The sequence below is a fragment of the Cnephaeus nilssonii genome (genome assembly GCF_951640355.1).
Source record: "Cnephaeus nilssonii genome assembly, chromosome: 14".
In the NCBI taxonomy this organism is placed as follows: domain Eukaryota; kingdom Metazoa; phylum Chordata; class Mammalia; order Chiroptera; family Vespertilionidae; genus Cnephaeus; species Cnephaeus nilssonii.
In genome coordinates this window covers 15686367-15710195 of record NC_137085.1, presented here as the reverse complement: position 1 = coordinate 15710195, position 23829 = coordinate 15686367, and the positions used below count along the sequence as shown (strand labels likewise).

The window sequence follows — 23829 nt, the reverse complement described above, 5'->3', positions numbered from 1 at the left end:
TATTTCTGATGAGTGGCTCAGGTCATTTTAGAGACTTGGCTAGTGGTAGGAGAGTGTCCCCAGGTGCTGGGGTGCACCTTAACAGAGCTGAGCATGCTGGGGTGCTGTGGGCTTGATTGTGTCCCTGCCAAGTCCATATGTTGAAACCCTAACCCCAATGTGACTGTATTTGGAGACAGGCCTCTAAGGAAGTAATGAAGGTGAAATGAGGTCATAAGGTTGGGGCGCTGATCTGATGGGACTGTGTCCATATAAGAAGAGAGGCTAGAGAGCTGGCTCACTCTCTGCCATTGAGGACACAGTGAGAGGCGGCCGACTGCAGGCCGGGAAGAGAGACCTCACCAGAGCCAAACTGCCGGCACCTGACCTCCGACTTCAATGACGTCCCTTTCCTCTTTACTTCCTCGTCTATTTTCCACATGTGTATTAGTTTATAGATGTCAAAGTAGAACATATATGCAGAAAGCTTACATTGTATTTTTTTCAAAGTAATACAAGTGCATAACTTCTAATTTAAATAGTAGCAAAGAGCTCATAATTAAAAGCAGCGGCCCTTGCACCCCCTCTTTCCATGGCCTATTTTAGAATTCTTATGTGTTTACTACAGAAAATATAGACAAGCAAACCTAGTATAACATTAAATCCCATTTCTCATTTTAGAATTTCTTCCAAATCATTTAGCCATGCATTTTTCCCCGGGAAAGGTCCTCAGTGTATTTTTTCTGTGCATTATAGCTCTAATCACTGTCTGCCTTCGATTAAGGGGAGGAAACAAATATTTGCTGAGTAGCAGGCGCTCAGCCCTTGCTGCTCAGAGTGTGTTCTGAGGGCCAGCAGCCAGGCATCATGGGAGCTTGTCAGGAATGCAGGGTCTCAGGCACCACCCCAGATCTGTGTTTTGACAGGATTGTGGTGCCCGGGATGCATGTTGAAGCTGGGGAGGGCTGTATGGACTCGAGCTGCTCACAGGCACCGTCCACACACTGCTCCTCACAGTCCCGATCAAGAGGCTGAGCCAGCATGCAAACACGTGCTGCCGCCTTTGTTGGGAAACGTGCCTCAAGATGCTGCCAGCTGAACTAAACAAGGTGATTGATGAGAAGGGGATTTACATTCGGGCCCGAGCTCCTTATCTTGTCAGGGCCAGGACACGCAGTTCCTGGACATGGCACCAGGCTGCAGACCACACCTTGGGTAGTGCTGTTTAGATCACAAGCAGGAAAGTTCGGGGCTGGGACGGCACTGGATCGTGACCTCTTCCACTCTGCATGCGCCTGACTCGCCCACCTACAGTGACACACACGCACAGGCAGGCACATCCTAGGAGAGCCCTGGCCCCGGACTCGGTGATTAGGAAGCGTCTGCCTCTTGATTCCCTGCCTCTCTGTCCCACCAGCCCTCTGTGTGCGTTACAGGGTTTTACACCAGGGTTATTGTTCCCATTGTCAACTCCTCCTGTCAGGGCCAAGCAGAGCAGGGGACTTGCAGCGCATCTGGAGTCAAAAGAAGCCGAGCAAAGAAGCCATGGTGGACTTGGAAAGAGACAGAACAACTTTGCTCAGCTCAAGTTCCCAAGGCGAAAAGAGCTCTCAGATCCCAGGGTCCACATAGACCCCAGAATTTACAAACTCCAGGCCTGGCTCCGCCTGTGGTGGCAGAAGTGGGTGAAGAATGCCTCTGAGCCAGAAGCAAGGCCACTGGGAAGGTGTGGGCCGGCAGAGGCAGAGCCAGCCTCACCTCGGGCACTGCAGGGTCTTGGGCACCACCTCAGATCAGAGTCGGTCCAGCCTGTGTCACCTTCCCCGAGGAGCCCAGGGAATCCCCTAATTTGGGTCATGGGTTCATTTTCACTTGGCCATTGGGAAGCCTGAGAACCCTTCGTGCCGCACAACTTAGTTAAACGAATTGGGAGTCAGAGTTTGAACTTCCAGGCCACTGTTCTCTGCTGTGTGACCTTAAGGAAGTTACTCAACCTTTCTGAGTCAGTTTCCTCGTCTGTAAGGTGGGGCATAATACTGGCCTCGGAAAAGCGTAAGGATTAGTGATAATGTCTGTAAAGTGCCTAGAACCAACTCGTTCATTCATTCAGCATGACGATCTGGAGCACCTTTGGGTGCCTGGGACTGGAGGTGCAGTGGTGAGCTGGGGCTCAGAGCCAGCAAGGAAGACAGAGTGTCAAAGAGCCACACAGACGAGCACTGGGCAAGCCGTGGTGTGCGCTCCAAAGGGAAGTGCAGGCAGCTGTGGGGCCGGGTCTAAGCTGGGAGCCAGGGAAGGTCTCTGAGCAAGTGGTTTTGAGCTCAGATCCCAAGAAGTAAGAAAGGATATTGCAGGAGCACAGAGGGGACTACTATTAATACGATGCAGAATATAGTTTTGGGTAGAGCGAAGGGGCCAGTTGTATTTTACTTTTTGAGGTAACATTTACATACAGCCAAATGCACACATCTTAAGGTCCAAGTTGATGACTTTTGACAAATACACCCACAAAGCCAGCACCTCTATCCAGACGTGAAACATTGCCATCAGATTGGGCTGACCTGAGTAACTCTCCGGTCTGGTGGAATCAAAGTCAGGGCCTGGCTTTTAACAGGAACATTTTTTTGGTGGTGCAGAGGGCTATAGCTTTGGACCAGGCTTAAATCCCAACTCCACCACTTCCTACCCAGAGGACTTGGCCCAGGTCTCCCCACCTCTCTGAGACTCAGTTTTCTCATCTGTAAAATAGGGCTAATTAAACCTACTGCATAGGGTTGCTTAAAGGATTGAATCTGCCAAGGTTTGTACATGCCCAGCTGGGCGTGCGGTGGGTAGGAGCCTGTGATTGAGCCCTGTTTCATTTCCAGAATGGGAACTCTGGTGGGAAGTGCTAGTGATTGGAGTCGGGGCAGCTGTCGCACACCGGCTAACACTGGTCTCTTCCCCACAGGGATGTGCCTGCAGGCCTTCGTAGAGGCTTTCTTTTACCTGGCTCAGAGGAAGTTCAAGATGCTGCCCCTGCACCAGCAGGTGGCCTCGCTGATCGACCTGTGTGAATACCACCTGTCCCTGCTGGATGAAAAGCGTCTGGTGTGTGGCCGGAGTGGCAGGTTTGGGAGCCGGCCCCCTCACGGTGGCATGCCCCAGGAAGTCACCCCGGCTGCCCCGCTGGTGGAGGGCCACCTCCCACCCGGCACAGGCAAGCTCTCCCAGTCCCCACGCGCCCTGTCCTGAGGGCCACTCTGTCCTCCCAGAACATGCAAGCCCTTCAGGGCTGGAGAGAGGCCCTGGGCTCCCCACGTGGAGAAACGCCGGCTGCTGGGATTCCTGCCGGGACTCTGCGAGCTATGGGTCCTGCGCTTCGGGAGGCCGACTGACTCGCGCCCACCTTCCTCCCAGTGCCTCGTGGTGGTAAACCTGTTTACAAGTCACAGTGGACATATGACATCCCAAAGGCGACAGGTGGCATCTCCTAGTCTGAGCTCATGGGAAGCGACAGCGGGGGTGAAACTGTTGTGTTTGGGGCACCAACGGCCCCAGACTGCGCTGTGGTGAGGAAAGGACGTGAGGCAGCCGAGGCCTGGGTCTGCGGGCCCAGAGGGAGCACTGGCTGAAGCCCGGAAGCATCATGCCTACTTCCTGTCTCCGCTCTGCGGGATGGAGTGCAAATACCCGAGACTCTCCCATCCGATCATGTGCTACATTGGTGTAGTTAACAGATTAGCCTCATTTATTTCATTAGCTTGCCTTTGCTGCAGTGTTCAGTTTGTTATTAATTAAGAAATAATTAACTAAGAAGTCACTAACTACGGCTCCTCAAGTCTTCAAGCTGGCAGGAGCCACAGGGGTCATTTTGCCTGATTTTGTTTGACCTTGACCCCAATGCAGGAGTCCCATGGTTGTATGGCCTCTGACTGAAGCCCTCCCCGTTTGGGGTGCTCTCTGTGTGGCCAGCACTGCCCAGGGCTCCTGTGTGCTGGGCATCCTGGGTGAGAGGAGGAGGCTCCTGAGGGGAGGAGACAAGACCGGGTGAGGGTTAGGAGGAGGAGGAACATGAGGCCAGACCCAGGTGCCAGAGGTGGTGGGAGGAAAAGGGGAGCTCCTTGCACAAGAGTGGGCTCCCCTCCTGTTACCTGTGTCCCCTCCTCTCAGAGGGGAAGCCACAGGGGCATTGTGGGTATGGCCACGGGCAAGTGCGGACCTACGGCCCACCCACAACACGTGGCGGAGGCTGCCCTTGCAGAGTCACGCTCCCCACAGCGTTGTTGGATTTGGGTTAATATCGCCCTTGCTCAGAGGGTCCCCTTTCATGCGTCCTGGAAGCCCTGGGAAGAGCTGACATCACACTCCGAGTCAGGAGGATGCCAGGTCTGAGGGCATCAGCACAGTGCCTGGCACACAGGAGGGCTCAGGAAATGCTCACAGAGGAAGGGCAAGGAGGAGGGTCCTGTGGGCAGCAGTGTGCCCCGGACCAGCACGTCTGTCCTCCGCCTCCTCGGCTGTCCTTGTCTTCTCCCTCCCACACCCCGCCGTCTCCCGAGTCCCCTTCGCTCAGGCCCACTGGAGCAGTTGAGGCAGCACACAGAGCCGCACACCGTCCCCAGCAACTTGCACTCAGCCTCCCAGGAAAGTTTCTAAACCCAAAGAGAAGGTTGTTAATCAAGATCCTGCCCACTCTTAGCCAGTTATTTTACAGCAGGAGGCCCACCTGAATCCTTGCTGGCCCTTCCTTCCAGCCAGCCATTCTCTCCAAGAATTAACACCTGCTTCCCCTGCATACGCTCCCAGGCAACGCCCTGTCCTGCGGCCTCCTCCCTCCTGCTCCTCAGAGCACAGGCTGCTCCGCCAGGGTCAGGGTCTAGATCTAGAAGGGTCCCCATCCCTGCAGACACAGCAGAGTAAGCCCCGCCCCCCACGCCCCACGGGGTATTAGGGAAATGAGGCTGCTGGTTTACAGAAGGCCTGATGGACCGGCCCTGTTTTCCCGATGCTGTTGATCAGAGGCCGCTCCATTGCCAGAGTGAGTGATGAGAGACCGTCCCACCTCTTCAGTGTCTTAACGGAAGCCCCACCGTGTTCACCCTGCTGGTAACTGGCGCCGGTTTTGCAGGGTGTGACTGAAGCAATAGCCAAAGCAGACATCTCCTTCCTCCTAGCAGAGAGGCTGGACCCGGAGCCCAGGCCAGAGCCCAGCCCTGTGCTTGCCTGTGGGATAAGCCCGTCTCAAGAAGGCCCTCGCCTCCACCCGCCTCCCCTCCCCCCTCCCTCCAGCTGATTCCCGCAGACGGTCCAGCCACCGGCCCTCACTGTTCCCCTGGCTGAGTCCCTGGAGGGCAGCCTCCAGCACGGGCTCTCCTGCCTTGTTTGGGGTGCGTGCATCACTGGGCATGGGTGATGTCGCCGCGGCACCGCGGCCTGGCCAGAACAGGGCAGCAGAAGGTGCTTGTAACTGCGCGTTGGGTCCAGTGCAGCTGTTAGCAGGGCCTCTGGAGACGGCACCTCCATCTCCTAAACATGCCTCCTTCCCCTGTCTCCCTGGGGCTCTGTCCACTCTCCCTAGCTCAGACCTCATCATCTCTCACCCGGAATTCATCTGTCTCCTGCCTCTCCACCCCTCAATCCATCCTCCATCCCTCGGATGGAAGGAACTCGGAGAACCACAGGCTGACCACAGGAACCCCTACTCCAACCCTCATCCCTTCCCCGATGAAGCCCCAGCCCTTGACACCAGCACTCAAGGCCCCTCATAATCCAACCCCTTTCTTCCTGAAACACCCTAGATCCACTCCTGGCCCACAGCTCAGGCGCTCTGCCCAGACCCCGTGCTCCCACTGCTCTTTGTATCTGTTGTTGTTTTTTAATCTTTATTGTTGGAAGTATTACATAGGTACTTCTTTTTCCCCATTAACCTCTTCTAGCCCACTCCCTTCTGCCCCCCGCCCCCTCCCCCCAGGGCCTCACCACCCCATTGTCTGTGTCCACGGGTTATGCATATAGGCATACAAGTTAATTGGTTGATCTCTTCTCACCCACCTGCCTTCCCTCTGAGGTTCAATAGTCTGTTCATGCTTCTATGTCTCTGAGTCTATTTTTGATCATCAGTTTATTTGGTTCATTAGATTCCACATATGAGTGAGATCATGTGATACTTACCTTTCTCTGACTGGCTTATTTTGTTCAGCATAATACTCCAAGTCCATCCATGCTGTTGCAAATGGTAAGAGTTTTTTTTTCTTTTTTTATTGCCACATATTCATTATGTACATACCCCAGTTTTGTTTTGTTTTTTCACTCATCTGCTGATGGGCACTTAGGCTGTTTCCAACTCTTGGCAATAGCTCTGCTATGAACATAGGGGTGCATATATTCTTTCTGATTAGTGTTTGGGTGGCTTAGGATACATTCCTAGAAGTGGGATCAATGGGTCAAATGGCAGTTTCAATTTTAATTTTTTAAAGAAACTCCATACTGTTTTCCATACAGTCTGCATTCCCACCAGCAGTGAACTAGGGTTCCCTTTTTCCACAACCTCTCCAACACTTGTAGTTTGTTGATTTGTTGATGATAGCCATTCTGACAGGTGTGGGGTGATATCTCCTTGTCGTTTTGGTCTGCATCTCTCCGATGATTAGTGACTTTGAGCATTTTTTCATATGCCTCTTGACCTTCTGTATGTCCTCTTTCGAAAAGTGTCTATTTAGGTCCTTTGCCCATTCTTTAATTGGATTGTTTGTCTTCCTTTTGTTAAGTTGTATGAGTTCCCTATATATTTTGGAGATTAACCCCTTATTGGGCTCTCTTGTTGTTTTGTTGATGGTTTTTTTGCTGTGCAGAAGCTTTTTATTTTCATGTAGCCCCATTTTTTTCTCCTTGGTTTCCTTTGCCCTGGGACAGTGGTCGGCAAACTCATTAGTCAACAGAGCCAAATATCAACAGTACAACGATTGAAATTTCTTTTGAGAGCCAAATTTTTTAAACTTAAACTTCTTCTAATGCCACTTCTTCAAAATAGACTCCCCCAGGCCGTGGTATTTTGTGGAAGAGCCACACTCAAGGGGCCAAAGAGCCGCATGTGGCTCGCGAGCCGCAGTTTGCTGACCATGGCCCTAGGAGATGTATCCGTAAACATATTGCTTCGATAGCTGTCTGAGATTTTGCTGCCTATGGTTTCTTCTAATATTTTTATGGTTTCATGTCTTACATTTAAGTCTGTTATCCATTTTGAGTTTATTTTTGTGTGTGGTATAAGTTGGTGGTCTAGTTTTATTTTTTTGCATGTATCTGCCCAATTTTCCCAACACCATTTGTTGAAGAGACTGTCTTAACTCCATTGTACGCTCTTGCCTCCTTTGTCAAATATTAATTGAGCATAAGGCTTGGGTCAATTTCTGGATTCTCTGTTATGTTCCATTAATCTATATGCCTGTTCTTGTGCCAGTACCAGGTTTTTAGTATAGTGGCTTTGTAGTACAACTTGATATCTGGTATTGAGATCCCTCCTACTTTGTTCTTCTTTCTCAGGATTGCTGCAACTATTCGGGGTCTTTTTTGGTTCCACATAAATTTTTGGATAGTTTGTTCTAGGTCTGTGAAATTTGCCATTGGTATTTTAATGGGGATTGCATTGAATCTATAGATTGCTTTGGGTAGTATGGACCTTTTAATGATGTTGATTCTACCAATCCATGAATACTGTATATTCTTCCACTTGTTTAAATCTTCCTCAATCTCTTTTTTCAATGTCCTGTAGTTTTCCGAGTACATGTCTTTTACCTCCTTGGTTAGGTTTATTCCTAAGTATCTTACTGTTTTTTGTCTTTGTATCTGTTTTCACCATGTGGGAAGAGAACATTCTGGTTCTTACCACGATGGGAAGGCCACAGGGTGCGGGCCCACTCTGTGCTCGCCTGTCCTTGCATTTGCTGTCCCCTCTGTCCAATGGAAACATTTCTCTTTCAAGGTCAAGCTCAAATGTCCCCCATGCAAATCCCCTAAACAGAATGAACCACACCCTCCTAAACCTGTGAGAACCTGGGAAGTTCTTTAATTATTACACCTGCCCTGTGGCATCACAGCATTGCTCCCACCAAGCAGTGAGTTCTTTCAGGGGCAGGCAGGGGCAGGGTTCATGCCGGCCCCTGGGTGGTCCATGTCGGCGTCTCTCCTGCTCAGTAGCAGCCTGCCATTGCGCGGGGGTGGGGTGGGTCAGATCAGGTGATCCCCACGAGAGTGCTGACAGTGGGGTGGGGTGGTAGGACCCGCTGCAGAGGAGCCCACTCAGAATGGCGCTCTGTGCCTTTTCTAGAACCAGCTCCCTTCCCACCGAATTTGACATCAGTTCAACACAGCAGTTTACAAAGCACTTATACAGCCCCTTCTCATCCAGTCCCCCTCAGCCCAGCAAAGGATAGGGGTTCTCATCGCCGTCTCTTCACATTTGGGGGCTAATGTGCAAGGCCTCGTGGCTGAGCCTGGACTCCTAGGGAGGTCCCCTGGCCCCAAACCCCATGCTCCTTTCTCGGCACCATAGCTGTGCAACCCAGCAGGGGAGGGTTTGGGCCCATTTCCCAGATGTGGAAGCCCGCGTCTCAGAGAGGCTGGGAGAGGCTGGGGGCTCAGCTCAGGGCTGTCTGGTCTGACCTCCCCTTGCTGAGCCCCCAGAAGGGCTCTGTGGGCCACGTGCATCCTACGGGCTCCGGGTCCCTGAGCCTCGTGAGGGGGCACAGGCCTCTCTCACTTGATCTCTGGGAACGCAGAACGAAGAATGGAGAGGATGGTACACATAGAAGGTGTTTCGTAAAACAAAGTGCTGCCCAATGCTGTGTTGTCTTCAGACGGGCTCTCGTGTAAGCCAGGTGTGGGGGGGTTGGGTGGGGAGGAGGGAAAGGTTCCTTCTTGAACGTTGTAATCCATCAAGACAGACGCGGCAGCCGCCCGCTCCCTCAGTGCCTCCCCCATCCTCCCACGTGAAGACATCCCCGGGCTGAGAAATGGCCTCTGCTGCTCCCCTGGCACCTGGCGTTTGCCTTGTGATTGGCGGAGTATCAGAGCAGAATAGCTTAATTGTTTTAATGTCTTGATTAATGGCCCTGCAGTTGAGAATTGGGCTTGAGATGCTGGGCATCTGAGCGCCTTCCCTGGAAGCTCAGAAACGGCGCCCTGTCCCCTCTGGGAGCCCGGTCCTCTCTGAGGAGTGTGAACTCACCGCAGACCCGCCTCTCCTTGATGGAGCCTTCTGCCAATCTCCTGCTTGGTTTGATGGATGTGAGGGACATTTCCCCGTGTGGCATATGGATTTCTCCCTCTTGGGATAAGTTCACATTTTTTTCTGTACCCGGGGACAAAGGAGCTTTGCAGAACAGTCAACATATTCAATTACCTCCATCTCTAGTAACCAAAAGTCTTGATTTGTATGTAACTAGAAAGGCCCAGTGCTTGTGCATATGGTACACACACACACACACACACACGCACGCACGCGCGCGCGCGCGCGTGCGCACATACGTGCACATACGCACACTGAGCACCACTGAGCTTTGGTATAAAATGACAAAATGACTGATGTTCTTCTCGTTTCTGACCATTGGCCTCTGAGTCTCATGTCGGGAGCAGAGAACGGGGCTCGGTGCACAGGGGGTAACACATGAGCCCACCAAGAGCTCGCGGAAATGCTTGCTCCCACGCGGAGGCGTTTCCTGAGGTTCAACCAGCACCCTCGTCTCAGGCCACCGGGACCTGCCAGCTTCCCCGGGTCCCTCCCGGCCGCAGAGGCCAGGCCAGGAGCTGGACAGTGAACGAAATCAGCGGGATGCTCTCCCTTCCGAGTGGGGAAGACGAGGGCTGAGAATCCCAGAGGAGGCCCTGGGTGATGGTGGGAAGGGCGAGGGAGGGGCTGGGTTTTGCTGTCTGTCACTCTCACTAAGTGACCAGGGACTTCACCTCTTTGCCCTCGTCCTGGCCTCTACGGGGGAGACCATGCCATCATGAGTGTGAGGAGCCTGGCTTGGGACCTGGCACCGGGGAAACATCTTAATAAATGTCTGCTGAGGGAAGGAAAGAGGGAGTCAGGGAGTCCTCTGCCCACCTTGTGGCTCCCTGCGGTCTGGCCAGAGGGTCTGGTGCTCGAGCCTCCTCCCTCCGTGGGGGGCTTTGCTGCTTGCTAGGCTGCTCCTGCCTCTTACCGGCTTTTTAAAATTCTTTATTAAATTTTCATGGTGCATAAAGTCGAGGTTCCATCATTCGGCCTTAGTTGTCTTGGTAACTTTGTAAAATGCAATAATAAAATGAAGCTGAGTGTTGCTAACAGTCTCATTGTATATAAACGGCCGCAAAGTATTGATGATTTTGTTCTGTGTGATAATGTTTGACAGCAAGTCCACCGGGATGGACAAAGCTTATTCATTTTGGGACAATTGGTGAGAAAGGGGCTCCTTTTAATTTTTCCTTCCCTGATGGCTGATGTTGGCCTGGGAAGCTAAATGTTGCCTCAAGGAACCTGGGAGACCCCGGGGCAGCTGGAGGGAGGTGTTTGGAAAAAACCCCACCTTCATCTACAGGGGACAGTCACCCTTAGGGAGGGAGGGACGTGTCCCTGGAGTTTGGACACCTGTCGGGCTCTGTGGCAATGGCGGTGAGGCGGGTGGCTTGCTCCCCTTCTACAGCCGAGGCCACCGTAGGGCCTGGTGGGACAGCATGGAGAGGGAAGCAGCCGAACACATTATTGCAGGTCAGCAGGTCCCAGGCCCCCACAGAGCCACGACACCACAGCCTCCTGCCCCAACGCCAGGGCTCCTGGCTCCACGCAGGGTCCGGGGACGACACTTCCTCTGTGCTCACACGCCCCGTGCGAAGTGGCACCTGCTGGCGGGGAAGGACACGAGCCTCGTCCCGGCAGAGAGGGGCCTTGGCGCAGGGCTCGGAGCCCCTTGCTTCAGGGCAGCCGGGAGTGTCCCCACGTTCCGCAGTCTCCACGTACTGAAATCTGGAAGACGGTCATGCAGTTTACATAGCTTTCCTTTTTTAAAAAAAGCTTTTGAAGAGTTTTGAGTCTGGTGGTATATCTGGAAAACTCACCTTCATGGAAATTCATTCTTCAAGGAGCCTGGGTAAAAATGAGAACCACGCCTGGGAAGGACACTCAGCTACTTGGCATCTTGTTGCTTTGATTGTTTTTTAAAACATGCAATGGCTACACACACACACACACACACACACACACACACACACACACACAGTGCACACGTGAGGGTAATGCATATATATATATATATATATATATATATATATATATATATATTTAGCCAACAGCACAGAACGACATACATTGACAAGTCATTTTCTATTCACGCCTGTCCCTCAATCCTCTGTCTGTTCCCAGAGGCAAATACAGTTTCTGGGTTTGCGTGTCCTTTCCAAGCCAGCCCCACATGTGCAAGAATCCTCACACATGAGTGATACCCCGTGTGAGTGATACCCCTTTCCTCCTTTTACACACTGACCTGCAGTCTACTTTTTTCACTTAACACTGTTTCTTGGACATCGTTGCAGGATGCGTATGTGCAGGCTGCCTCAGTTTTTTAATGGCATCACGGCATGCCGCTATATGACGCGCTGCAATTACTTATAACACTTGAGTTTACGGAACTGGTCCCAGTTGATGCTTTTAGGTTGTTTCCAGCTTTCTGTTGCTACATACAGTCCTTCAGGGATGTTCTTGCACATGCATCTTTCTGTATAGGAATGAGTGTGTCCTAGAGTCGAATTGCTAGGTCAAAGGGTACATGCATATTAAACTGCAATCGCTATGTCAAATTGCCCTCCAAAGAGACTGGACCAATTTTCAGTCCCGCCAACAAGGTGAGAGGGTCAGTTCCCCCTCCTCCCAACATAGCTACTGTCAAAACGGTGACCTTTGCCAACTGATGGGTGAAAAACATGTCACATCCTGATAATAAATGTAACGTCTGTTTCTCTCATATGATGAAGTTGAGACTTTTATGTGCTGAAAAGCCATTTGTATTACCTTTTCTATGAGCTGGCTGCTCACATTCTTTGCCTATGTTTCTACTTGTCTTTTTCATGTGGATTTGTAGCATCTCTTTGCAGATGAAAAGAATTCACCTTTTGTCATATTTTTGCAAAATATGTGCTCTATCTGGGCCGTTTTTCAGCAGCCAGCTGTCTCTCTGCTTCCAACACACTCTCCGAAGGCTGCCTGAGTGGCCTTTCTCTAATGCCAACTGGGCCTGGCCGGTGTGGCTCAGTTGGCTGAGCTTTGTCCTGTATATTGAAAGGTCGTCCGTTTGATTCTGGGTCAGGGCACATACCCAGGTTGGGGATTTAATCCCTGGTTTAAATTGGTTGCAGGAGGCAACCTATTGATGTTTCTCTCTCCCTGTCTCTTCCCCTCTCTCTAAAATCAATAAAAACATATCCTCAGATGAGGATTAAAAAAATAAAATGCCAGTCTGATCATGTCACCGTCCTACCTAAAGATATAAAACAGCTTCCTGCCACCTGGGTCCAGCTGAAACTCCTCCCTTGGTTTTGGGGGCCCTCCTTTTGGGGCCCAGTCTTTCCCCAGCCAGGCCAACAGGGCCACCCCAGCCAGGCCAACAGGGCCACCATGTGCAGCCTGAAGGTTGTGCACCGCACTGGGGCGGGGGTGTGGGGGTGGGGGGGTGGGGGGGGGAATGACATACAGAGAACCTCAGGTGCGCCCCCTGGAGGTGAACAACGGCGCAGGCTGCTCAGCCAAAGCCTCTCTCCCGGAACCTGACCTCAGGTCTCACCACACTTTTGGCCATTCCCCAGGGCTACACCCAGGCTCTTCCTCTGTCCCTAACACCCTTCCATCCCTGTTCGCGGTGAGCTTCCTACTCACCCAGCAGATGACAGTCACCTCCTCTGCAAAGCTGATCCTACTCCCGCAGGCCGGCTCATCCCTGCCTCGGGCCCCTACAGTGTTCCTTTAACCCACTTCAAGGTGATTCTCACTCTAGGGAAGGACAGTGCTCATTCATGTCTGGATCCCACCCCAGCCAGAGCCCAGCACAGAGGAGGTCTCAGGGAATGTGTGGAATGAATGAATGACTGGAGGTCGCCTTCACGTGAGGAGTGAGGGGTGAAGCCCAGCCTCTCCGCCTTCTCAGCCTAATGCAAAGTGCTGCGTTTACCCAGCAGGCTGTTCTTCTGTCTAAATGTCCCTTCAACCCTGCAAAATGCAAGTTCTTAAAAAGGCAGCAGACAGGTTCTTCCCGGGAATTCCAGTCTGCAGTGGAGGCCTTTGTATTTAGTAGGTGTTGCTCTTTTCAGATGATAAAGCAAAGCCCTTCCAGGGAGCAGGTTGCCTTTCTCCGCTAATTCCCTGGAGGGGCATCGTAATCTACAGGGACACCTGCCGTGGGGATTGCCCAGGGGCCCGGGCCCAGGGCGCTGCCCGGTCTGTAAAGGTTGATGGGGTGCAGACACTAACGCAGCTCCTTCTCCCCAAACGCCCTCCTCCCACCCCTGTTGGGTCAGCCCTCACCGCCCATCCCTCCTCAGATGGGAAATGTGGCCACAGCTCTCCTGCTCTGCTGTCATCACCCACTGAGCACCTGCGGGCCTCCTGCTACTTGGCTCACCTCCTGCCCTCTGTTGACCTTTCCCCTGCATCCTGGGGACCCTTAAAAGTGTGAGTTGGGTAATGGTCCTCCCAGCTGCTCTTTCCCCCATGGCTTCCCCTCACTCTGAGGATCAAGGTGAGTCCCTGCCTGGCCCCTGTGGCCCTTACAGCCTCCCCATGCCCTGCACCCCATGGGGTCTGTGCCTTTTCAGCCACCCCCCCCCCCCGCAGGCACCATGTCACCTGGCGAAGGCCTGCTGAGCCGGCAGGGCTCCGTGTCACCACCCCTTCCCCCGCTCCCCACCCCCACTCCCCACCCCCACTCAGTAACTACTGAGGACCTTCTGAGCGCCAGCCAGGCCCTGGCGAGGGGACAATGTGAGCGGACCTGGCCCTGCCCGCCTGGAGCTGAAGGGCAGACAGCGGTTAACAGGTGCAGAGGCAGAGGCGAGAGCAGGAGGAGGGCTTTGCAGGGCTGGGTGTGCTCAGCTCCGAGGGGCCGGCCAGTGGGAGATGTCCTCCTCCTCCCGCGGGAGGGAGTTCAGAGGACAGCACGCTCAGGTTGTGTTTTGGGAGGTAACGGAGTTTAGGGTTTGGAGGGTGGACTGTGGAGCTGGTGGAGCACGCCTGGGCGTGGAGAGGCTGCTGCAGGGCGTGGGGGTCCAGGCGGGAGGGGATGCAGCTGGAACCCGGGGGCACTCAGGACTCAAGGCTTATAGGAGGAAAACGGATGGCCCCTCACATCACGTGATTGGATGCCATCTACCTCCCTGCGCGAGGGCAGGGTCTTGTCCGTCCTGTGGGCAGCACTCACAGAACCCAGCACAGGCTCCATCCATCACAGGTGGAAGTTCTGGGAGTGAATGAATGGGTGAGTGAGTGAGTGAGTGAGTGACAGGTGAGAGGGAATCGTGTGGAGTTAATGAATTTAACAGACGGGGAAATTGATGCTCTGTGTTGTGGGGTGGGGTGTCAGCTGGGGGAGCCGGTGACAACCGTGGGGTGGGGCACAGCCAGCAGCAGACCCAGGAGGGAGGCCACAGGCTGCCTGCCCAGGCCCCGTCTCCTCCCACCTCTCTCACAAATCCCTGTTTTCATAACTTGTCATTTCCCCACACACCCACAGGCAGGAACACACACTGTCCCAATAAATAAATCTGGGCCACTTTTCAGCATCGTTTAACGTCCCAGGAAGGTAGGATCACGTGGCCGCCAGCAGCAGCCCATTAGCCGGCAGGCTGAAGCATATCATATTAAATTCCACGGCCGGCGGAGCCCGCGAGACCCCGTGCGGCTCGGAAGTCTGCGCTGATTTATTAGAATGCGATCCTGCTGCTTATTTCCCATAATGAACACGTCGCCCCTCCTCCTGCCAGGACCCTGTTCCCCAGCCTCCACCCGGGAAACAGGAGCGGAAGGGTCTTGCACTCACTCCCTGCCTACAGCTGGAAAGGAAGAGGACGACGTGGGAGGGAAATTGTCGGGGGCAGGTTCTGGGCTGGGGGTGAACCTGGATGCTGTTTGCGGAGTCAGACTCAAGGCATGGCGCTACCTTCCTGCCCGGCCCTCTGCCCACTGCTCTCTGCCCTGGGTCTCCCCCATCACCTCTGGGGAGCCTTCAGCACAGGCGGGCCAGGCACACCAGCCTCAGCTGTGCACAATGGGACGCATCCCCACAAAGCTATACAAGCCACACCTGACAGGCCCACGTGCAGAGCGCACCCACGGATACCCACCCATTCCAGCGTGCAGGCTACACCTGCGACGCCGAACACACCACACCCATCACAGCTAGTATACCTGGTACATACGCACACACACGCACACACACACGCACACACATTCTCATACACACACGTTCACTTCTACTTGTGAATTTCCAAGCAGCAGATGAACTTTGTTATTAATTGCCTCTTTTATTGATGGGTGGTAAATATATATATATATATATATATATATATATATATATATAGCCTTTCCTTTTTTTGAACCTACTAACCTACTATGTGGCAAGCATACAAAGTTGCATAAACTTGGACCCAAATCCACATCGACAACCTGAGGACCCCTCTGCCGCAGAGGGAAGCCCAGCGCTACGTTCTTTAGAATATCGCATCTATTTTCCTCTTAGGTTGGTTCCTTTCTGTTTCTGTGACTTCAACACTGCTGGCCCCCAAAAATGGCTATTTCATGGTTATATTCATTTGCTTTTCTTGAATTATTAGTTTAGATGAGTGTATTCTCATTTACTTATTGTCCATTGCTATTCCTTCTTTGCGACTTGTTATTTCATATCTTTGCCTGTTTCACTGCTAGGATAATTGTTTAATTCTTCAAACTTCCAATTATTTGTCTTTTGCGATATTCTCAGATAATTCTTTGAGTTGATGTTCTAGAATGTATCACAACTGACTTTTTTTTTTTTTCCTGCAAAAAGCTTTATTGTTTCGTTTGGTCTCATGCATGGGAGAGGCTTCGGGGTGGTTACAGAATGGCTAGTAGTTTCGGGGAGAGGCTCAGGTAACAGCCAGACACCAGGGGATGCAGAGGGGCCCCTCAAAGGCCTCGGGCTCCAGAGGCTCCCAGTCGTGCTGGAGGGTGAGCCTTGGAAGAGGGACTCGCCCCGCCCAGCCTGGGGGCCGGCAGCCTGCGGAGGTGGCAGGTGTGGCCCATCTTCTCGATGAGTTTCCCCTCCTCACCCGGAAGTGGATCTCCGGGAGGTCACAGAGCTGAGGGTCTGCACCGGGAGAACCCAGGGCCGGCAGCTCCCAAGGGCCTGGTCCGGCTCCTCTCCAAGGCCAGGGCGGCCCGTGGCTGAGCTTTGCCCACTCATCTGGGGAGGCCTCAGCCCGTCCTGGAGGAGAATGGGCCACCGCGCTGGTTTTGCACCTTTAAGAGCCGCCCAGCGCCCTCAGCTTCTTCTCCGCCAGCTCGCAGAAGGAGTGCCCCCCCCAAGACCACACCCTCATGGAAACAGCAGCCCCGAGAGAGGTAGGTGTGCGGGGCCCGCAGAGGCAGGCTGGCCAGGCGGTTGACCGCAGCCTCCATCCACCTCGGTGGAATAATTGTGACGAATTTGGGAGCTCATGGTTGTTCGGCAATGAGGAAGTTAAGATAGAAAACCAAAAAACCAAAAAACCGGTGTGTTGGCTGGTCCCGGAGGTGGTTGTGAAGGTGGTGACTGGATAAGACGCTGGAGAGTGGCTGGAGGCTGGAGGAAGGGGCGTCCCTGGGTCTGTTCCGTCCAAACACCGTTGAAGCAGGAGACAGGTCCGGGAACGCCGAGGGCACTATCCATAACTGACTTTTAAGCCCCATGGAGTTTTTGGTTCTTATCAGTGATATATATTTTTTTAATATTTTTATTGATTTTTAGAGAGAGAGGAAGAGAGAGAAAGAAAGAAACAGAGAAACATAGGTGTGAGAGCAGGATATTGATTGGCTGCCTTCTGCACGCCCCCTACCAGGGACCAAGCTTGCAAGAAGGAATTGAACCGCATTCATTCAGGACCTCTGGCTAGGCTGCCGCAGACCTGGCACGCTAAGGCCGGGCGCGCCAAGGAGCAACGCAAGGCTCTGGGCGGTCCTGGTTGGCCGGCTCAGTCTGCGCCTGTGCCCGCCCCTCCCTCAGGGCAGGCTGGCAGCTCCACCTTCTCCCCCTTCAGGTTGCTTCTCCTCTCATCAGCCTACACCTGTTCTTCCTGCCTCGCTTGATGCAGGAGTCACCAGGATACTTGTTAAACTTCAGAGTCCATGGGACTAAGGTATAGAAACAAACTCACATGTTATAAAACACGTCTATTTATGTGCACATGCATATGTGTGGATGTATACTTGAATTGTAGGTATATGTGCATACGTATATACATTTATTTCCTAACTGTCTGCTGAAAAGGTCAACAAGAAAGGGCATTCCAGTCGCTCAGATCTAGCTTTGTAATTTCATTCCCCAGGGCTTTCCAGAGACATGACTAATTCCATAGCTGGGCGAAGGTAGGTACAAGGTGAGCTGAGACATCTTGTAATGCCAGAAAGTCAGGAAATGCTTGGAAACAACACTGGGGACATGTCGCTAGGACACGGGCACCAGTTTGAAGGGGCTCCCTGTGGCCAAATCTGGGACTATTTGAGCACCAAAGTAATTAAGTAGAGTAATGAATTATAAACCCTTAATAATAGGACTTTATGAGTCCATACCGATAATAAGACAAAAGCAAGTACATGGGGAGAAGGGAGGAGGACCTTTGCGGGGAGTTAGCTGGTGACGTGGAAAGAGTTCTGGAATTGACAAATCTTTTGCAGCCTTCCCAGTAAGGACTGGATCAATCTCCCAGTAAGGACTGGATCAATCGAGAACCATTATCAGCCCCAGCCGGTTTGGCTCAGTGGATAGAGTGTTGGCCTGCAGACTGAAGGGCACCTACCTCGGTGGCAGGCTTGATCCCTGGCTCTGGTTAGGGCACGTGTAGGAGGCAACCAATCAATGTTTCTCTGTCTCTCCCCTCCCCTCCATTCTCTCTGAAAATCAATGGAAAAAATATCCTCAGGGGAGGATTACCAACAACCACAAAAAAGAATCATTAATAGTTGCTAAATGTCTAGGAGGACATTTTTATAAGGAGCAGGATTTTGTGTGGTTTCAAAAGGTCTCCTCACATACTGCTCATTAGTTGTAAGCAAGGCAAAAAACCAAAACCCAGTAATCATACAATGGCGACATTGGACTACGCCTTGGGCAGGTGATCAAGATTAACATCACCAGCGAGGGACAGATGGGCGTCATAAAGACTTACTATGTGTGTGTGCGTGTCATGTGACATTACATGCTACCCTGTAGATTTGTGGCAGTAAGGATGCAACCCCGTTGCCTATGGTTCTGTGGCCCTGGAGGGCACTGCCTAGTTTTGACCAGGGCCACAGAAAAACACACCATCACGCAGCATAACTTCACCATTTCTTATGGGGATCCCTCACCAAGACTCCCCACCAGGGATTCTCATCTCACTCTGGCCCGTGTCCCCGGCTCCCCCTGCCTTCCGCTGGGCTCCTGGCTGATGAGCCCCGCTCTGGCCGAGTTGGGGAACTCAATGCTGCGCCCTGGAGGGGTCTTTGCATCTGTTGTGCGGTTCTTTCATCCTGGACTCTCGAACTGCCTTCCGCTCTGGAAAATGCCCTTTTATTCGTCCTTGATCTCTTTCTCTTTTACCCTTTTCTCCCTCCAGGGGTTCCTGATAGCTGGACCGTGGACAGCCTGGATTGAGGCTCCAGTTTTTTCCCCTCTTCTACTCTCTACCTGCATATTTTGTTCTGCTTTCTAGGACAATACCTCAACTTGGTGTTCCCGCTCTTCTATCGGATATTTTATTTTTATTAAAAAGTCTAATAGGAGCTCCTTCTTGATCTTGATTTCTTTTTCATAGCATCCTGTTCTTGTTTTTATCTCCCTGAGGATGTTATAGTTCAGAGTTTTGTCGTTTTCTTTTAAATGATCTTCTCTTTCCTGCATTGTCTCTATTTCCTGTCTCCCTTCTTGGGCTGGTTGATTTGACCTTTCCCTTTCATGCTGCGAGTTTTCTTTGAGCTGTTATATTTGCAAATAGGAGGTTTTGTTGCCATTGTGAAGCAGAGGCCTGGGGAAATTCTCATCTAGTGTCTGTTATTCATTGGGCACTTCCCTCAACTGTCTGGGGGGGGGGGGGGGGGCGGGTCCTGGCTCCCTGTGCTTTTTGTAGGTGTGTATACACACTCACAGGGCATGGCGATTGGCAGGGGTCATTCTGGGATGCTGCGACTGATGTACTCTTTGCATTTGGGGGAATATCTGCAGGTCTTTTCTCCGAAGCAGCCAGTTTTTCCAAACAAGCATGTTCCACCCAGTTACTGGGGGAAAGATGCCTGGCCCTGGGCATTCTGGAAGCAGAGAAGGCTCTCATGGGGTGGGCACTACTGAGGGAAGCAAACGAAAGCTCACCTTACGCCTCCCACCTGCTGTCCCCCACACCTCACAGAGTCCTCTGCTTTACCTGGTGTCCCCCGTCAAGAGCGTAACTGTTCAGTTCCTTCAGAGAAAAATGTCCAGTTCCTCACAAGGAGTTGGGGGGTAAAGAAGTGTCCTGGCTGGCAGAGCAGGAGGAGGTGGCTGGGGTCCGGGCATCCTGTTTCCAACCTGGTGCCCTGGCTGTGCCTCACATCAGTCTGGGCCTCTGACCCCTGAGCCTCTTGACCAGCTTCCATCTGTTCTCTTATTGACTAACTAGAGGCCCGTTGCACAAAGATTCGTGCAAGAATAGGCATTCCTTCCTCTGGCTTCGCTCCCGGCCGCCCAGGAGCCTGCAAGTCCTTGCTCCCAGCGGAGCACCACTCATGTAGCTCCCTCCGCCTCACCTCCCTCCCCCTCATAGTAGGCATCCAGCCCCGCCTGGCCACTTCGCACCTGCATATGCAAATTAACCTGCCATATTTGTTGGGTTAATTTGCATGCTCATTCCTGATTGGCTGATGGGCGTTGCAGAGGCACAGTCAATTTGCATATTTCTCTTTTATTAGTGTAGAAGATATCTCCTTCCATGTTAATTTTGGCCACTTTGGAGAAGTGTCTAGGTCCTTTGCCCATTTATTAATTGGACTGTTTGTCTTCCTTTTGTTTCGTTGTACGAGTTCCTTATATATTTTAGATATTAACCCTTTATCAGATGTATCATTGCCAAATATGTTCTCCCATACAGTGGGCTCCCTTTTTATTTTGTTGATGGTTTCTTTTGCTGTGCAGAAGCTTTTTACTTTGATGTACTAATAGTTCCATTTGTTTACTTTCTCCTTACTTTCCTTTGTCCTAGGAGATGTATCTGTAAACATATTGCTATGAGAGATGTCTGAGATTTTGCTGCCTATGGTTTCTTCTAGAATTTTTATGGTTTTCCAACTTTTATTTAAGTCTTTTATCCATTTTGAGTTTATACTTTTGTGTATGGTATAAGTTGGTGGTCTAGTTTCATTTACTTGCATGTACCTGTCCAATTTTCCCAACACCATTTATTGAAGAGACTGTCTTGACTCCATTGTATACTCTTGCCTCCTTTGTCAAATATTATTTGAGTGTAATGGCTTGGGTCAATTTCTGGGGTTTCTGTTCTGTTCCATTGATCTATATGCCTGTTCTTGTGCCAGTACCAGGCTGTTTTGATTATGGTGGCTTTGTAATATAATTTGATATCTGGTATTGTAATTTTTCCAACTTTGTTCTTCTTTCTCAAAATTGCTGCAGCTATTCGGGGTCTTTTTGATTCCATATAAATTTTTGGAGTATTTGTTCTAGATCTGTGAAATATGCTGTTGGTATTTTAATAGGGATTGAATTGAATCTATAGATTGCCTTGGGTAGTATGGGCACTTTAATGATGTTAATTCTACCAATCCATGAACACGGTATATTTTTCCACTTGTTTATATCTTCCTTTATCTCTTTTTTCAACATCTGTAGTTTTCTGAGTACAAGTCTTTTACCTCTTTGGTTAAGTTTATTCCTAAGTATCTTAACGTTTTTGTTGCAGTGGTAAATGGGATTGTTTGTTTAGTTTCTCTTTCTGATAATTTATTATTGGTGTATAAAAAAGCCATTGATTTTTGGGTATTGATTTTGTATCCTGCTACCTTACCAAACTCATTTATTAAATCTAGTAGTTTTTTGGTGGAGTCTTTAGAGTTTTCTCTGTACAATATCATGTCCTCTGTGAATAATGAGAGTTTACTTCCTCTTTTCTAATTTGGATACCTTTTATTTCTTCTTGTCTGATCACTGTGGCTAGGACTTCCAGTACTATCTATAATAATAAAAGCGTAATATGCTAATTAGACCAGACAGCTGAATGACCTTCTGGACATCATTCTGGATGTCCTTCCGGACAAAGCTGCGGTGGCTGAGGCAGAGACAGGGGTGATCAGGCAGGCAGGCAGAGGGGTTAGGGACAATCAGGCAGGCAGAGGTGGTTAGGGGCAATCAGGCAGGCAGAGTGATTAGAGGTGATCAGGCAGGCAGTCGAGTGGTTAGGGGTGATGAGGCAGGCAGGCAGAGTGGTTAGGGGCAATCAGGCAGGCAGGCAGGTGAGCGGTTAGGAGCCAGCGCTCCCGGATTGGGAGAGGGATGTCCGATTGCCAGTTTAGGGATCCCTGTGGGATCAGGCCTGAATCGGCAGTCAGACATCCCCTGAGGGGTCCCAGATTGTGAGAGGGTGCAGGTCGGGCTAAGGGACTGCCCCACCCCATGCATGAATTTTGTGCACCGGGCCTCTAGTGTTGAATAATAGTGGTGAAATCGAACATCCCTGTCTTGTTTCAGTTCTTAGGGGAAATGGTTTCCGTTTTTGCCCATTGAGTATGATGTTGGCTATAGGTTTGTCATATATGGCCTTTATCTTGGAGATATGCTACTTCTATTCCACTTTGCTGATAGCTTTTATCAAAAATGGGTCTTGGATTGCCCTGACTGGTTTGGCATGATGGATGGAGCGTCAGCCTATGGAGTGAAGTGTCCCGGGTTCGATTCTGGTCAAGGGCACATGCCTGGGTTGTGGGCTTGATCCCCAGTGAGGGGGTGTGCAGGAGGCAGCTGATCGATGATTCTCATCATTAATGTTTCTATCTCTCTCTCCCTCTCCCTTCCTCTCTGAAATCAATTACAACTATATATATTTAAAAATTGTTTAAAAAATGGGTGGTGGATTTTGTTGAATACTTTTTCTGCATCTATTGATATGATCATGTGATTTTTGTCTTTCAATTTGTTTATATGATGTATCACGTTTATTGATTTGCATCCCTGGAATAAATCCCACTTGGTCATGGTGTATGATCTTTTTAATATATTGCTGGATCCGATTTGCTAATATTTTGTTGAGGATTTTTGCATCTATGTTCATCAGGGATATTGGCCTGTAATTCTCTTTCTTTGTGGTGTCTTTATCTGGTTTTGGAATTAGGATAATGCTAGCCTCATAAAAAGATGTTGAAAGTGATCCTTCCTCTTGGATTTTTTTGAATAGTTTGAGGAGTATAGTTGTTAGTTCTTCTTTGAATGTTTGGTAAAACTCCCCTGTGAAGCCATCCAGACCCGGGCTTTTGTTTGCTGGAAGGGTTTTTTTTGTTGTTGTTGTTTTTATTACTGCTTGTATTTCATCAGTTGTTATTGGCCTATTCAGGTTTTCTGATTCTTCCTGATTCAGTTTTGGGAGATTGTGTTTTTCTAGGAATTTGTCCATTTCACCCCCATTGTCCAGCTTGTTGGCAGAGAGTTGTTCATCAATTTTATTTATCTTTTCAAAGAACCAGCTCTTGGTTTCATTGATCTGTTGTATTGCTTTTTTAGACTCTAATTTATTTCTGCTCTAATCTTTATTATTTCCTTCCTTCTTCTTACTCTGGGCTTTTCTTGTGGTTCTCTAATTCATATATATATTTCTTTATTGATTTCAGAGAGGAAAAGGGAGAGAGAGATAGAAACATCAATGATGAGAGGGAATCATTGATCGGCTGCCTCCTGCACGCCACTTACTGAGGATTGAGCCCGCAACCCGGGTATGTGCCCTTGGCTGGAACCGAACCCGGGACCCCTCAGTCTGCGGGCCGACGCTCCATTCACTGAGCCAAACTGGCTAGGGCTCTTTCTAGTTCGTTAAGTAGTAGGGTTATATAGTTTATTACTACTTTTTCTTGTTTTTGAGGTAGGCCTGCAGTGCTATGAACTTCCCTCTCAGGACTGCTTTTGCTGTGTCCCAGAGATTTTTTTCCTTGAATTCTACTGTGTGTGGCGCCACCCCAGCAGAGCGATGGCAGGCCCTGATTGTGGGGCCTGGGGACAGTGGTACACAGCACTGAGGGGGCCGTGGTTTTGGCGATGAGGTGCTGGTGCGCTGGGGAAAGAACAGGAGGTGAGGAGGCAGAGAGGGCAGGTTCCTGGAGGCAGTTCCGGCTAAAGAAGGGGAGGGGAGAAAACCCAGCTTGAGCAGGTGGAAACCCAGCACGTGGAGAACAGTGAGGCTGTGGGTTAGGAAAATGAAGGCAGCAAGGGGTGGGAGGGGAGGGCCTGGCCAGCACCTGCCTTGGGAAGAGGACCCCCTCCTCTCCTGTTTGCTTCACATCCCTGGTGTGGCGAATGGGAGCAAGCTGAGCGGGGAAGGCGGGCAGGCGCCCACACGGGACGAGGAGCTGGGTGCTTCTGTTGAGTTCTCAGCTGCCCAGAGAGCAGGGGC

The 23829-nt window shown here is 50.9% G+C and overlaps 1 protein-coding gene across 1 annotated transcript in view; it reads left to right on the top strand.

Moving 5' to 3' along the window:
• The window catches only part of TTLL11 (tubulin tyrosine ligase like 11), a 193253-nt gene extending 183351 nt beyond the window's left edge, over nt 1-9902 (top strand). The window contains 1 exon segment of the mRNA XM_079789791.1: nt 2930-9902. Coding sequence (XP_079645917.1) covers nt 2930-3213 — 284 coding nt within the window. The 3' untranslated portion in view covers nt 3214-9902.
• The last annotated feature ends 13927 nt before the right edge of the window (nt 9903-23829 follow it).